The sequence below is a fragment of the Betta splendens genome, chromosome 6 (assembly GCF_900634795.4).
Source record: "Betta splendens chromosome 6, fBetSpl5.4, whole genome shotgun sequence".
NCBI lineage: Eukaryota > Metazoa > Chordata > Actinopteri > Anabantiformes > Osphronemidae > Betta > Betta splendens.
Genome location: NC_040886.2, coordinates 13,674,544 through 13,689,488, shown reverse-complemented (window position 1 = coordinate 13,689,488; position 14,945 = coordinate 13,674,544). Strand labels below are relative to the sequence as shown.

The 14,945-nt window shown below is 48.5% G+C and overlaps 2 protein-coding genes across 15 annotated transcripts in view; one reads left to right on the top strand and one right to left on the bottom strand.

The window, feature by feature from the left end:
* The first annotated feature begins 1,849 nt into the window (after positions 1-1,849).
* Positions 1,850-6,025, top strand: LOC114857083 (long-chain fatty acid transport protein 2-like). Its single transcript, XM_029153217.3, has 10 exons — positions 1,850-2,551; positions 3,182-3,391; positions 3,474-3,632; positions 3,709-3,833; positions 3,913-4,107; positions 4,199-4,289; positions 4,372-4,570; positions 4,677-4,774; positions 4,873-5,000; positions 5,254-6,025. The coding sequence occupies exons 1-10, from the start codon at positions 2,074-2,076 to the stop codon at positions 5,428-5,430; spliced, it is 1,860 nt and encodes a 619-aa protein (XP_029009050.1). The 5' UTR covers positions 1,850-2,073; the 3' UTR covers positions 5,431-6,025.
* Positions 6,026-7,607: 1,582 nt separating this feature from the next.
* Positions 7,608-14,945, bottom strand: part of tjp1b (tight junction protein 1b) — a 45,191-nt gene continuing 37,853 nt past the window's right edge. For 9 of the 14 annotated variants that reach the window (XM_055509785.1, XM_055509784.1, XM_029153194.3 and 6 more), the window contains 14 exons: positions 14,808-14,903; positions 14,648-14,730; positions 14,343-14,553; positions 14,155-14,255; positions 13,688-14,038; positions 13,176-13,403; positions 11,301-12,140; positions 10,644-10,735; positions 10,211-10,426; positions 9,986-10,122; positions 9,293-9,758; positions 8,894-9,111; positions 8,465-8,608; positions 7,608-7,904 (listed from right to left, as the gene is read on the bottom strand). In XM_055509785.1, coding sequence (XP_055365760.1) covers positions 7,810-7,904; positions 8,465-8,608; positions 8,894-9,111; positions 9,293-9,758; positions 9,986-10,122; positions 10,211-10,426; positions 10,644-10,735; positions 11,301-12,140; positions 13,176-13,403; positions 13,688-14,038; positions 14,155-14,255; positions 14,343-14,553; positions 14,648-14,730; positions 14,808-14,903 — 3,278 coding nt within the window. In that variant the 3' untranslated portion in view covers positions 7,608-7,809. The remainder of the gene's footprint in view (positions 7,905-8,464; positions 8,609-8,893; positions 9,112-9,292; positions 9,759-9,985; positions 10,123-10,210; positions 10,427-10,643; positions 10,736-11,300; positions 12,141-13,175; positions 13,404-13,687; positions 14,039-14,154; positions 14,256-14,342; positions 14,554-14,647; positions 14,731-14,807; positions 14,904-14,945) is intronic. The other 5 variants (XM_055509787.1, XM_029153205.3, XM_055509786.1 and 2 more) reach the window with 4 other exon arrangements.

Below are 14,945 nucleotides of genomic sequence, written 5' to 3'. Positions count from 1 at the left end.
GCAGTGACCCATCCTCGCCTCTAAGGGTCGTGATGGAGGCGAAATACTCTGTCTTCGTGTTTGTAACTCATGACGTCACAGCTCGTCGCTTCACAAAGCACAACCATTTTTATGAGATCATAATTGTGTTGCATATTCTTAAATAATATTTTAGTGTAAATATTAGAGTAATATTAATACTAAAGTATTTTTGAAAAATATGGAAGGTATCCAGTACCATGTGAATTACCATAAGAATTTCATACCGGCTCGGTCGTGATTAACAACGACTGCCACAGATGCTGTTAACCTGCAGGTGCTGGTGAAAATTGGACTACTGTTGGTTGAAGAAGGAGAGAAGGCAGGACGTGTTTGTGGACAGAGAGAGAAGAGGAAAGGCAGGAGGCTAGATTGGAGAACAGGGACACTTAAGGTTGGCACAATAAAAGGGAATGGCAGAGAGCTGGTAGACATGATGGAGAGAAGAAAGGTAGATGTACTGTGTGTGCAGGAGACGAGGTGGAAGTCAGCAAAACACGTGTAGATAGGAAGAAAAACGGGGAAGGAGTGATCCTGAAGGGGGAGTTTGTGAACAAGGTTCTAGAGGTAAAAAGAGTCTCAGACAGGGTGATCGTCGTCTCCCCAGGTAACAAAGCGACTCATCCGTGGTTGCGTCCTCTCTGTGCAGCAAACACCAAGAACAGTTAATCGTTTCTTTAGACCCGATCAGTTGGAGACATCCTTCTCAGAACACCAGGCTGCAAACATATGACTGTGGTCATCCAGACCCCCTCTCATGGAGACATGAAAAACACACAGTACCATCATTGGTACCAACATTGGTACTGTGGGGCCCAATATAAATTTTTTAAAAAGTCCAAGGTCTGTCAAAAGGCAGCACAGAATCTTTTTCCTATGTGTTTCTGTGACAGAATGGAGGGCGCGCTCGCTTGTATTCAATGCATGTAAATTAATGTGTTTGGCTATCGAGCGAGTGAAGCTTCTTCTCTCAAGCAGTGGAATGGGCCACATTTGAGGTTTCATGTCCCCATGAAAGGGGGTTTGGATCCCTCAGAGGATGGGAAAAACTTCAGTACACACTATGGTGGGCTTGAACCTGGAACCTTCTGGTATCTCCCTTCTACAAGAGCCACTTAATAATAATAATTTCCCACCTACTTATGAGGTAATGGGCCACATTTGAGTACTGACTGACAAGCTGAGCACAATGAGTTTTTTTTCTTTATTTTCTTCTTTATTTATTATTATTTATATATTATTTATTTATTGATAAAAATGAACAAAATTTTACATTTTACATATGTTTGTAAATAACAATAAAAGGTGAGTTTTATTTTAGGAGCTACAATCCTGCCACTGCCACCACCTTTTTCTTCTGCATTTTCTTCTGCATGTGTAGCAGTGGCGGTAGCACAGTGGCACAGTTATTGTGGTAGTTTAATTCTTTTACATCCGGAAAAATCCAGATGTAACTGATCGATTTTTATATTAGTTCCTCTCCATTAAAAGTTTTTTTAAACGCTTTATTAAACATTCATTCCTAAGACTGAAAAGTGTCTTATTTATTATTAAAACTGTTGATGCATATGCTGCTTCACCACGATGTCTGTTCTGGAAGTTTTATGTGTGATAATAAAGAGATAGAAAAGCATCTTCACAAGCGTCCAACCCTCGCTCAGATTCCCGTTTGTCATTTCCATCTGCGGTCTGACTTCTTCTTTATGACCAGGACGTGACCTGCAGTGACCCATCATCGCCTCTAGGGGTCGTGATGGAGGCGAAATTCTGTTTGTTTTCACGTTTGCAACTCAGTCACAGCTCGTCGGTGGACGTTTGCGCCACAGCTGCAGCCTGCAGCAACACATGCCGCAACAGCAAAAGCCGCACATGGACAGAAATGAGCAATAATCAGTGGACGGACGTGGAAACGTCCAGATCTCAAACTAACCATGGGGGGTGGGGGGGTGAAGGCGTGGTCGGAGCGCGCCGCCCCGTTAAAAGTGGCCGAACTTTGCCACAAACCGCTGATCCGCGGCGCGTCTGCAGCTCCCGTCGCTCGCTCTCACAGACAGCATGTACGCGTGGCTGACCGCCGTGGTCGGGCTCGCCGTCCTGTGCGCGTCGTTCCTCACCGCCTTCTTCCCCTACTTCGCGGACGACGCCGTGTACATCATGAGGACCCTCCGGCTCGGCGCCAGGCTCAACAGGTACAAGAAGTCCAGGCCGTTCTACAGCATCCTGGACCGCTTCCTGGACGCGGTGCGGAGCCACCCGGGGAAGCTGTTCCTGCACTTTGAGGGCCGGGACTATTCGTACGCAGAGGCGGACAGGCGGAGCAGCAAAGTGGCCCGGGCGCTGCGCGCCGAAGCCCGGCTGCAGGAGGGGGACACCGTGGCCCTGTTCCTGCCCAGCGAGCCGTGCTTCGTGTGGACCTGGCTCGGCCTGGCCAAGCTGGGCTGCCCGGCGGCGCTGCTCAACTTCAACATCCGGGCCAAGTCTCTGCTGCACTGCTTCTCCTGCTGCGGGGCCAAGGTCATCGTCGTCTCCCCAGGTAACGAAGCCGCGCGTCCGTGGAGCATGACGTCATTACGTTAGACCCAAAAATGAACCCCACAGGTGATGCTTCTGCTGCTGAGGCCGCATTAAACCCGCTGACCCCGGGTCCAGAACCCATCAGGTAGAGAGTGTGTTTTGCTGCAGCACCGGAGCCCAGTGCTGCAGCAAAACACTCCCAGTCATCAGTTAGTCCAAGTCCTGGTTTAATGGCGCATATGACTGTTATCTCCGCTCAAAGGCCACAGTTGAGCACGGGTTCATCCTGCAGGTGAGACATGTGGACAGAGCAGTTCAACGGGATCCAACTGGAACGCACAACATGCCCGTGCAATGTGTAGGAAACCAGTTCATGTATACGTGGTCCTATGAGCTTCGGTTGAAGCTCATCCACACGAGAACAGGAACACGCTTTCCGCGCGACTCATGTGCAACGCGCCGGCACGTGCACAGACACGTCCTGTCGGTGTAGAAGCCACATGATCCGACGCCGGAGCTCCCGTGTCCTCGGCCCCTCCTGCGCTCGTAAACCGGGGGGGGGGGCTGAGGTAACGTGAGGCCGGGGCCTCATGCGGGCGTTACGCAACAGCCGTGTGCTATAGATCCGACGGCCTCGGTGTGTTTGCAGAGCTGCTGGAGGCTGTGGAGGAGGTTCTGCCGACGCTGAGGGAGCAGGGCATCCGCGTCTACATCCTGTCGGAGCGCTGCGGCGTCCAGGGCGTCCACGCGCTCTCCGCCGCCATCTCCCAGGCCTCGGACCGGCCGCTGCCCCGGGACCTGCGCGCCCGCGTCCACAACAAGAGCACGGCGCTGTACATCTACACGTCGGGCACCACAGGTACGCGACCGAGCCGCCCCCCGGGCCGCCCCCGGCGCCGAGGCGGTGCCCGCGGCTGAGCCGAGCTCTGCTCTGCTTTCAGGTTTGCCCAAAGCGGCCGTCGTGACCCAGGAGCGCGTGTGGGCCGCCTCCTTCGTCCAGGCGGCGTCCGGCGTCACCGCGGACGACGTGTTCTACATCAATCTGCCGCTGTATCACAGCGCCGGCTTCCTGATCGGCCTGGCCGGGGCCATCGAGCGAGGTAAGGGGGGGTGGGGAGGGGGGGTCACCAGGTCCGCACGGGGGTGGCGGTGTGTGATGTGATGTGACGTGAACAGGCATGAGCGCCGTGCTGAGGAGGAAGTTCTCCGCCTCCCAGTTCTGGGACGACTGCCGCAGGCACGACGTGACCGTGGTGCAGTACATCGGCGAAACCATGCGCTACCTCTGCAACGCGCCCAAGGTAAAGGAGCTGCCGCCGGTCCACCGGCGCCGCCACGGGGGCCGCTCGCCCACGCCTCCTCTGCTCTCGCCGTTCGCAGAGGGAGAACGAGAGGAACCACAAAGTGAGGCTCGCCATCGGCAACGGGGTCCGGGCCGACGTGTGGTCCGAGTTCCTGGAGCGCTTCGGCGACATCCAGGTCCGAGAGCTGTACGCCGCCACGGAGGGGAACGTCGGCTTCATCAACTACACGGCCAAGGTCGGCGCCGTGGGCCGGATCAACCCCGTCCACAAGGTGAGAGCGCGGAGCAGGTTCTGCCGGGCGGCTCCTGGTTCCGACCCAACATGCGATGTAGATGATGATGATGCTGTTCCACTGCCTGCAGCTCATCTTCCCCTACGCGCTCATTAAGTTCGACATCGAGAAGGAGGAGCCGGTCAGAGACGCCCAGGGTCTGTGCGTCCGCGCGGCCAGAGGTGAGTGGGCGTCGGACGCGGACGCGGCCCCCGGGGCTCGTGGCGGTTTCGTACTCGAACCCTTTTCCTCCCACGCCTCCAGGGGAAACGGGGCTTCTGGTGGGGAAGATCACCCAGAGGTCGCCCTTCATCGGCTACGCGGGCAACCAGCAGCAGACGGAGAGGAAGCGGCTCCGCGACGTCCTGAAGAAGGGCGACCTCTACTTCAACACCGGCGACCTGCTCCGCTTCGACCACGACAACTTCGTCTACTTCCAAGATCGAGTCGGCGACACCTTCAGGCGAGTCGCGGCCTGTTTCACGTCGAGGATCTAGAATTTGGTATTTTTATCCCGTGGGACTGAATTTTTAGCTGCGCTCACTCAAAGTTTTGTCCGTTTCGCGCAGATGGAAGGGAGAAAACGTGGCCACGTCGGAGGTCGCCGACGTTCTCACCGCGGTCGACTGCATTCTGGAGGCGAACGTGTACGGCGTTAAAGTAGAAGGTGATCTCTGATTTCTCAAGCGTTCAACTCCCCCGTGATGTCACAGCAGCCCAGGACACGTAAATGAGCTGCAGACACTGTGCCTTTTCTCACCGCAGGTCACGAGGGGCGCATCGGCATGGCGGCGCTGACTCTGGCAGGGGGCGAGTTCGACGCTGCCGGCACCTACAGGCAGGTCGTCAGCTGCCTGCCCTCCTACGCACGGCCGCGGTTCCTCCGGATTCAGGTGATTCGGTGGCGCTCGTTGCAGCTTCAGGGAGCGGAGGTGGAACGCGTGCCGATGCGTTTACTGACCGCGTAACTCTGACCCCGTTTCCCACCACGTGCATTTCACCGGACTGGATGGGCAGAGACCGCTGGGGCTCAGAGCGACTCAGCTGCCTGCTAGAGACTGAATAAATGTAGAAGAAACTATTTCAGAACTGGGACAAATGAACTGTTTAATGTGCATTTTTTCTCTCCCAACTTCTGTTTTGTAGCCCTGTCTCGAGATGACTGGGACTTTCAAGATGAGGAAGGTGAAGCTGGTAGAGGAGGGATTCAACCCCGCTCACATCAGAGATCCTTTGTACTTCCTGGATACAGAGAAAAAGACTTACATTCCCCTTTCCGAGGAGATTTACAGGGCAGTGGTTTCCCAGAAAATCAAACTCTAACAGTAACAGCAGCCAGTGACTCACGGTGACAAACCGGCTCACATGTGGACCTTCAACTCCCCCCAATAACCTCAGGGACGGTTTCATTTACACTCACCACGTCTGAAGGGACTTTTTTTTCCTGAATTAACACTGATTTTTAGTTTTATACAAAACGTGCATTTTAACTAATAAAACCTTGTTTTTTTTCCCCCCTGACTCCTAATTTCCAAACAGTCAGACAGATTCCATAGAGACATACAGCATGAAGATTAACTGGAGTCGCAGACACCCATCAACCACTGCAGCAGCTAAATGTTAATGTACATCTGTGTTTGCCATATTATGCAACCTGTGTGTTTATCACTGAACCTTTGCACTGATGTGGCGCATTAGACCCTAGGAGTGCACTCTGTTAAACTACAACTTTATACTGTGACAAAGGAAGTCTGCCCGTGTCAGGCTGTTTTCCTAAAAGCTGCCAGTGTTCTCGCCGCCGGGGTGACTGACCTACAAACCTTTGACTTTAAACAGTACTCAGACTTTGTCACATGCTTTGTCATGTGACAAATGTTGAAATGTGCAGGGGTCAATAAAGCAACTGAAGGAAACTACATTATGCCTGATTCATTTCTTTACTGAGCGTAGCAGCTGTGAACACAGAACGTGGGCGTTGATATGTCAAACATCTGGACGTTTAGAGCAACACAACAGTCAAATCCAAGGAGCAGCTACTTTAAAAATGAATTTATTAATACAGTGGTATACTTAGAAATGTGTCGCAAAAAAAAAAAAAAAAAAGTTGAACTGAAGAAAAATCTAAATAAATAAAAATGTCAGCCACACGGGAAAAGAAACTAGTGTTGAGTTGAAGCAGTGTTATATCAAAAGAAAATAGTACTGATGTGCCATAATAAATTGTCTATTAGTACAAAAATACATTTCAGGGCACACAATACAGCATCCAGTATCACAAATAAAGGAAGGGACCACTCGTCACAGCAGACCCCCTCAAGTAGATCTTTTAAAACCATTTAAACCAAGCACTTCTCTATTTGTAAATAAGAATAAAAAGTTTTCTGACTGTTAAAAATGCCTTAAGTAGTGTGTTTGTGTATATGTTGGTAGAAAAGTCGGACTTATTACTGCTTATGTCAGTTCCAAGGCTCAGGGGTATAACCAGAATACAAACATAACCAATGTAACTGCTTTCTCTTTTTAAACAAACATTTTCTGTTTTATACAAAATAACAAAGATGTACAAAAGTTCATTTACAGAGAACCAAGGCCATATGCTAGCAATATGTACAGCCACGATTTAAACATCTTTCTAGCTTTTTGTATTTCCTCAGATTTCATATGCATAGCAGTAAAAGAAAGCATACCTTTTCATCAGCCTCAATTATTTCTCGTGTGCTAAATCCGAGTTCACCGTTTATGAGAGAATGCTGAGACAATGTTTTCTTCCGTAGTGATCGCTAGAACTGAAGGATCGATGTTTTTAAAGTTTCACTGAAAAGTTAATATGCAGATAAGGCATCACTGCTTGCAGTGTACGATGGGGTTTTTTATGTGTTGAACTTAGTAGTAGCAGGCTTCTGGACCTGAGTCATAGCACATGCATAGATCTCTAGACAGCAGGAGTTTGTAAAATCAAGTCAGTATATTTATCTACGGTAAAACATTGCTACAAAACATCAGTTTGAAACAGAGACGTCACAGCAGACGGGCGTCCGACACTAATACTTAACCTTCATTCTTCATATTATGTGTTAATCTTTATGATGCCTACTGTATGTCTTCCTTATGAGTCAGGCTGAGCATTTCTCAATTCCTCAGAGATCCTTCACGACTGAAACGCATGACCACACAACTCACAAACAAAAGTTTTGCATATACCAACTTTGCTGTTTGTGAGTTTCTTTTTCTTTAAACACTATGCAAAAAATCCCACTGCATTATTAAACACGTCTCTAAAATTCAGCTTCATGTTGCGCTGCTCTGACCTTTACAAAATTTGATAAAATGTCAAAATGAGATTATTCAGTCTGCCACTGGTCATGCATTCCAACTTCAGTTCCTTTGTTTAAATAACTTGTTTTAATCTTTATTTTTTGCAAGCCTTGAAAGCACCGAAACAAAACCATACAAAATGGACACGAGTACAGCTTTGGGGCGCTGGACTCCTCCCACTCGTCTTGTGTGTGGGCTTTTTACCATTGTTTTTTTTTTTTTTTTAAACTAGTTTTATTTTTAATTTTGGGCACAGTAAACAATGTGAGAATATCAAGTTCGTACTTCATGGAGCGTTGTGCACCCCGCCACTGTGAAGGGAGCACAGCAGGGACGAACGCTGACCCCTGCTCATCACATTCAGTAACAGGCCAGCTGTCGCCCTCTTCAGAAGTGGTCAATGAGCACAGACACACAGTTTGCACCCACCAGGTAGTTTGGGTCTCCAGAGAGAGATTTGTTCTGCCAGGTTTTGGGGTCACCTGCAGGAAATAAAGTAATAGAACGAGTCAGGTGTTGGGGAACAGCTGTTCCTTAAAGATTGTAGAAGCTCAAAACAAATCAGTTAAGCTCGTGTCAATAAGAGCATGATTTCAGTTAGTGCAGAAATGAAAGATGTAGGTTTATCATCCGTGAGTCCGAGATTAGTTCATGATACTTGATAGCAAGGATGTGGAGTAATTTGGTTAATCTATAGTTATAAAAGGCAGTGATGATATGAGAAAACTAACTGTAAAAAGAAAATTTTTTGCTTGAAAAAAATGACTTTAAAATCTGAACTAAATATAGTAATGTTTCTTCTAATTGCCTGTGTTGACTGATATTTTGAGCTCCAGTGGCAATGCATCGTGGCTTTGACATAAACTTTTGTAAAACCCATATATAACACAGGACATGTTTTCACAGTGCATGCATGGTGAAGAAATGAGGGGGAATATGGAAACAGGTAGGATGAATAAAGTGATTCAGAAGGAGAAACTCTCCTCTGTAATCGTCAAAACAAGCCCACAGACCACAGGAGGACAGAGAGAGGACAGCGTACCCGACGAGGAGTCGGAGGATTTTAGAGCAAAAGACCAACCATCAGGGGTCATAGACGCACAGTGAGGTAAGCGCAGCTCCACCGGCTTCAGGAACTTGAGTCCATGAGGGCCACACATCACCAGCGGACTTAGCAGCGTTTCTCCTGTACAGAGACAGCGCGGTTTGAATCCAAGCAAATAAACAGGCAGGCAATAAAAAGGAGAGAAAGACTTCTCAGCCAGTCAGGTGAGTTAGAATGAACAGTTATCGGATCATAATTAAATCAAGTACCAAATCAACATTTTTCTAATGACACTTTCTTGTTTACTTTGGGTACATTTTATCTCAAGCACATATTTCTTTCTTCTCCTATTGATTTCTTGTTTATAACACCCTGTTTCCCACATATTCAGGATATAAAGACACTGTAGTAAAGTGCAGCACTGACCTTTCTCCTTGTCGAGGGGGGGCAGGATGCTGTTGTCCCGGCACACCTTGAAGTATATTTCCTGCTCCACGCTTTCGGGTATGGCACCTTGAGGGATGATAATGCTGACACCCGTCTCGATGGAGCTCAGGACCCCTCCGTTACAGTTAAAGACGCCCCGGGCAGTGGCCACCACTGTGTGCCCTTCGTCCTCGTCATCATCATCCAGCGCGCTGGGACTAAGGGATGGAGGTGCCGAAGAAAGAATCATTGATCAGCACAGTGTAGGTAGAGAATAGAGCAAAGCAGAGGACATCGGAGCAACCCCTCGGTGAACAAACAAGTCTCATTCTGTCGCTCAGCAGCTCAGTAATTACCCCCCAAAAAAGTTGCTGGATGGGACGTTTATGAATGTCTTACCTTACAGGAATGGCCTTGGGGATGGCGTTGATGTTATTGTGCTGGTACTTTGGCCTGTTGTCCATAGTGCGTGTGAAGGTGTCCAGGCCACTGTCATGATCGAGGGGCTGTGGTGAAAGCTGAGGCTTCCCGCTACTGTTGCCCACCAAGGACTTGCTGAGGAGGTCTGTCTTCACCTGTGTGTCGTTGGGCAGCAGGTTGTGGTTGAATTTGGGGCTCTCAAACTTGCGCTCAAAGGGCCGGGCAGAGCTGGTGTAAGGCTTGGGGACGTAGCGGTTATAACTAGTGGGAGGGGGAGGAGGATGCGTCTTTGGAGGCGCCGCATCCGTGCCGTTGACAGGAGACTTGTCAGGGAGGCCCCGCGACAGGTAGCCCACTGGTGCAGGGTCATCCCTGCTGCTCAGCCTGAGAGCTGCCAGCTCGGGTTTAGGATTGGGTGAGCTCAGGGGCTCAGGTATAGAGTTAGCTGAAACCGAAAACATGACAGTTCAAATGACATAACACAGTAAGAATATTTTATTTGATGAAGATGAATCTAAATACAAGAAATTATTTATTGATTTAATAACAAGCCACCTACTTTTTTAAAAGAACATAAAATTATTTAACACAAGTGTCACATCCCTGATATCTAAATAAAATAGAGACATAGATGAAGCTTAAGAGGCTGTTAGGAAACATTGACAAGCTTACCGTCGCTGGGGCTGAGTTTGGGCAGAGTGTTGGGTGGGATGGTGGAGGCTGGAGGCCCGTACTGAGAGGAGGGGCTGATCTGCGGTAGTGGTTCATATCGTTTTTCCACTGGGCTCACCTTCTCTACAGACTCAACTCTGTAATAGCAACACAAAAAACAGCAAATAGTGATGATTTAGTCCATACTGTAAGTCAGCACTGCTGCAATGGAGCGTCTTATTATACCTGTTGTAGGGGTAGGCCAGCTGAGATGGTTTGGGCAGGTCATGGAAGCGGTTGATACCCGGGGGAGGCTGGCCCATGGCTTTGCTGTCAAAACTACGGCGATCAAAGTAGGACAACTGTTTCCTGTAGTACTCCTCATCCTCGTCTGGATCATAGTGGTTGGTGCGCACTACATCATCCAGAGGCTTAGTGTGGGGCTTCTGTGGCTCGGGAGCCCTGGAGAGAAAGCAAGTGAAACAGATGACACCACTGCAGAGACCTAAACAGTGGCATGTGTCAAGGGGAAGCCCAGTGACACGGCCCTGCTCCGGAGTAAGTTGTAGCTAGTGTTACAGTGAGTTACTTCCACTAGATGGAGCCTGAATCACATCATGAGAGAGAGATTAGCCCTTCACACGCTGTAGCCAGCTGTGCTTTAACAAGGCACACGTACCTATAGGTGGACCTCTCCTGCTCCAGGTTGCTGAGGGAATTTGCTTTGAGAACTGGGCCAGGTGCACTTACAGGTTTAGGAACATCTGCAGGCTGAAAAAGCAGAAAGCGTCTCTTTAGGGCTTCTGATCCAGACTTTTGCTCACGTGAACGGATGGCATGAATAAGGATACTGTATATGGAACCGTGTCAGGGCTAAAACAAGCATGCACAGTGCAGTTTTATCAATTACAAAATGATAATTTGCTCTTTATGTAGCATTGCTTTAAAAATCTGCATATCCACCCACTTACTTTCAATCATCATTTATGTCTAGTGTGGAAAAATGTCTAGTGGCCTTAAAATACCCCTAATGCAGATGGATGCTTCACTGCTCCCGTGACTCCTTATGCCTGGGACATTTCAACATACAATAGCTAATGCTACAGTATATACGCTGTATCAAGAGGATACGATATAAAATGCCATGTGTCGCCCCATTTCCTGTGGACACCAAATGAGGCCAAAGCCAGGTTTTTTTGAATACACACACATGCAAATCATTGTTTCCAACAACACAGAGCATGTGTATAGTATGTTGAGAGCAAAAAAAGTTTATAACTGTGTAACTTTGTAGTGCAGGTACTTCTTGCCCCACTGAAGTGACAACTGTACTCACCCTGAGTACTGATGACTCTCCACCTTCTTTAGCCCTATCCATAGAAACAGACCGTTTATTCTCGAACATCTTGACTCTGTTGAGCACTGACTGCGGTTTCATGGCTGGGTCCTCATCCAGGTCTTCTCGGGGTGGAGGAGGGAGAGGTTTAGAGCCCGGACTGATGGCTGGCTCACTTGGCGAGGGGAGGGTCTCTGGTTTAGGGGGGGAAATGGGTTCAGACTTTATCATAGGCTCATGCATCCCTGGTTTATAGCCCCGGTTTGGAGGTCCAGGCATGTAGGTTGGCCTTAGAGCAGAGTCACCGTAATACTGCTTTGGAGGCTCTGGTGATCGAGGTGAATTAATGGGGAAGCCATGAGGTTCAGCCTCATAAGGAGAACGGGCATCGTATCCTGCTGGAGGTGGTTCATCATAACGAACTGGCCCAGGTTTACTGTGGCGTCTATCATAGCCCACTGGAGGGGCCTCATCGTAACGTGGCTGAGGGGGGCTGTAGTCCCTCCCTGGTCCATCCTCGTAGGGTGACCGGGGGCTGTAGCCCATGGGTTGCTGGTGGCCCGGCTGGTACCCTGTAGGCTGGGAGGGTGAGGTCTGCTGGTCGTAGGGGGGCCACTGTTCGTTGTAATGAGGCACACGGTTGTCGTAGTGCAGGTGAGAGTCAGTGTGAGGCTTTGGTTCTGTGTAGCCGCCTCCATCGTATCCATAAGGCGGGTGGTCATATTCGCGGTATGGCTGTTTGTCCTGGTACGGCGGCTGGTGACTGTAGCTCAGAGACTGCTTCAGGCCATGGTTGATTCGCACAGGATCCTCCATATTGTACAGATCTTTCTTGTACATCTGTAAAGAAACACAGCTTAATTAAAATAAAAAATACATCTAACGCATGGCCGTAATGTTGCGATTTTAACAGCCATCATTGAAAGTGCATGAAGCAATCATGGAAAATGCTTTCCCAACATCAGAGTAAAAGTAACTTCAATACCGTACTGAGAATAAACTAAAACCTTGAACAACTGAACATTAACCAAAATCAGAAAATGATCAGAAAAATCTGAATACCAGTTAAACAAATACAGTATCAATTCAAAGTGCAATAACACAAGCAAATCTTATCCATTAATCAGAGACCTGAATGCCTGTTTGACAAGATGCCTTTCAAGAATGATCAAAATCTATATGAGCACAACTGGATTTTAAAATCTTCGTGTTTCATAATTAGTGACTTAACAATTTCCACATTTGAAAGGCCTCATTTCAAACATATGATGTGTAGCCTGTAGACAGCGAAACTAGTTACAGTGCTTCCTATGGAAGAAGGTTCTCAGTCCACAACTACAAAAAACAGAAGACATAATGCAGTGCGTTAAGTTTTTCCATAGGGAGAATTGCTTGATGCGAGTCATTACCAAGAGTACTGTCTGCAGGTTAGCTTTCATCATGCAACCATTCAGTTTGCATCTAATGCAACGTCAAACTACTGGCACTACAACAGACAACACATCTACAGAACTACTATGATGCCAATGTAAATGCTACTGTCGGTTTTCTATAGAAGAGTTAAAGCTGAAAGGAACCCAAAAACATTAGGAGCCATGCAAAGGAAGTAAGAGGCAACAGTTAGGGCTGGTTGTGGATGTCTTCACCCTGGTCAAAGACTCAGATGTACCAGTCCTTCTGGTCTCAGCCCACTGTGGTGCATGTGGACTAGCACATTTTCTCTGGGAGCCAGAGGCACACAGTGGGCTCAGTGAGTCACACAGTGTGGGCATGTCATGCAGAGAGCGAGTGGAAAGCATGTGCGAGAAGACAGGCAGTTAAAACAGCAGGCTGGGGCCCAGGCCCGGTCCAAGTGGCTGGTGAAACAGCGGGTACCTTTGGTTCTGGACCAGGCAGTCCAGACGGGTGGGGTTCGTGTGTTGGTGGGGGCTGAATAAGCTCAGGGGCAGGGCTGGGGCTGCTAAGTGAGTCAGCCTGAGGAGCTGCGGCTGCAGCAGGCGGCTCCTCTAGGTGCATACCCTCTAGCTGCACGGGCTGCTCAACAGCAGGGGGCGCTACCGCCGTCGGAGGCAACGAGGGCATTGGCAGAGCAGCTTCATCTTGCTGTGAAGTATTGTTAAGAGACATTTATAACACAGCCTGCCAAGCACAGCTCACTCCAACACCACGACCTGCTTCCTTACACTGAAGCCGTTTTAAACCATCCAGAGTACAACTGTCAATACTGTGGTTAGCATAGATAACTTTCCAGTAGCTTCTACAACATTGAAAACATTGAATCCTTACAAAAAGACCTATTTCTGCAGTCAGATACTTCTAAAAGTAAACTCATTTTTGACAGGTACAGCCAGGAAAGGCTAGCATGCAAAGTTAGATCCAAATATTACCTGCTGTGGAGCTGCCATCTTGAACCCAGCGGGGTCTATGCGGCTGGCTGGGTCAGGCTGCACAGGGTGCTGATAACCAGGGTAACCAGGAGTGTCCTGAATTACAGGCGGGTCCTCTCGCACGGGCTCTGAAGAGCGAGTGATGGCAGGCTCCGTGGGAAGACCCACTTCATCATTCAACGTCTCATCAAGCTCCTGGTCAGTGTACGCTCCACCCTCCGTGTCCGTGTCCTCATAGTCAGAAGTGTGACGGCTGTCAGTGCTATACATGGAGTATTCGCTACCTGGCGCCGATAGGTAAGACAGACGGTCATCGTGAATGTCCAAGTCATCCTCTGTAGTGCCATCCGCCTGAAGAGAACAGAGAAGCTGTCATCTCATGGCTCAGTAAAGCACAACAACAGGACTCCACAGGAAATGTGTTCACTGTAGTGGAAGAGTGCAACTAACAGGCCAGTTTCTCTCACCTTGCCCTCTGACACCCACACCAACTGGTTCTGCTGTTGCTGGATTGTTTCTTTCAGAGCTCCGTACCAGCCGTCATTCATATTGTTTAGGTTGATAGTGGCTAGGGGAGAACATTTTGAATGACATTTTAACTTTCATAAATAAAATCAAAAGACGCATGAGAGAAACTAACTTTGTTTCAACTCACTGGTGAACAGGTGGTGATTATTCTTCCTCAGTTTGATGGCGCGTTCATAGAGCTTCCTGGCACTCTTCCTAGACTCTGGACACAGCCTAGTCCTCATGTTCTTCACACCCTGCTTGTTATCGGGATTTAGGAAGACTACAATGGGGTACCACTGAGCATAGTTCAGCCTGTCCACAGCATTCGGGGTAATGTCCAGCACAGCATGTTTGTCCTTTATAGGAAAGACATGTATACACGTGTATGCATGGTCAAATACAGTAATCTAAAAAATAGGTTACATATTAAATAAAAAGAGGGATGCTCACTCTATCAATGATTTGTTTGATGGTGTGAAGACGAATGATTCCTGAACTCCGCTGGTCTGTTCCTGCATCTCTGGGTTCACTCTCTGGGAAGCAGCAGAGATTTTATGTCAAGCACTGGTTGTCATCATCTTTAGTGTACTGCATTATGCTACAAACATACTTGCGAGTTCAAAAAGATCAGGCTCCTCTCCTGACAGTTTTTCTCGAGCTACATCAGCAATGGGTCCAAATATCACAACTGGTCTCAGGAAACCAGCTGCACGACAAAAGGAGTTACTAGAATAAAGCAGCCAGTCTC

Coding starts and splice junctions, on each gene's coding strand:
- LOC114857083 (XM_029153217.3), top strand. CDS start 2,074: ATGTACGCGTGGCTGACCGCCGTGGTCGGGCTCGCCGTCCTGTGCGCG. Junction 3,392..3,473: donor CTACACGTCGGGCACCACAG/GTACGCGACCGA, acceptor CTCTGCTTTCAG/GTTTGCCCAAAGCGGCCGTC. Junction 3,834..3,912: donor ACCTCTGCAACGCGCCCAAG/GTAAAGGAGCTG, acceptor CGCCGTTCGCAG/AGGGAGAACGAGAGGAACCA.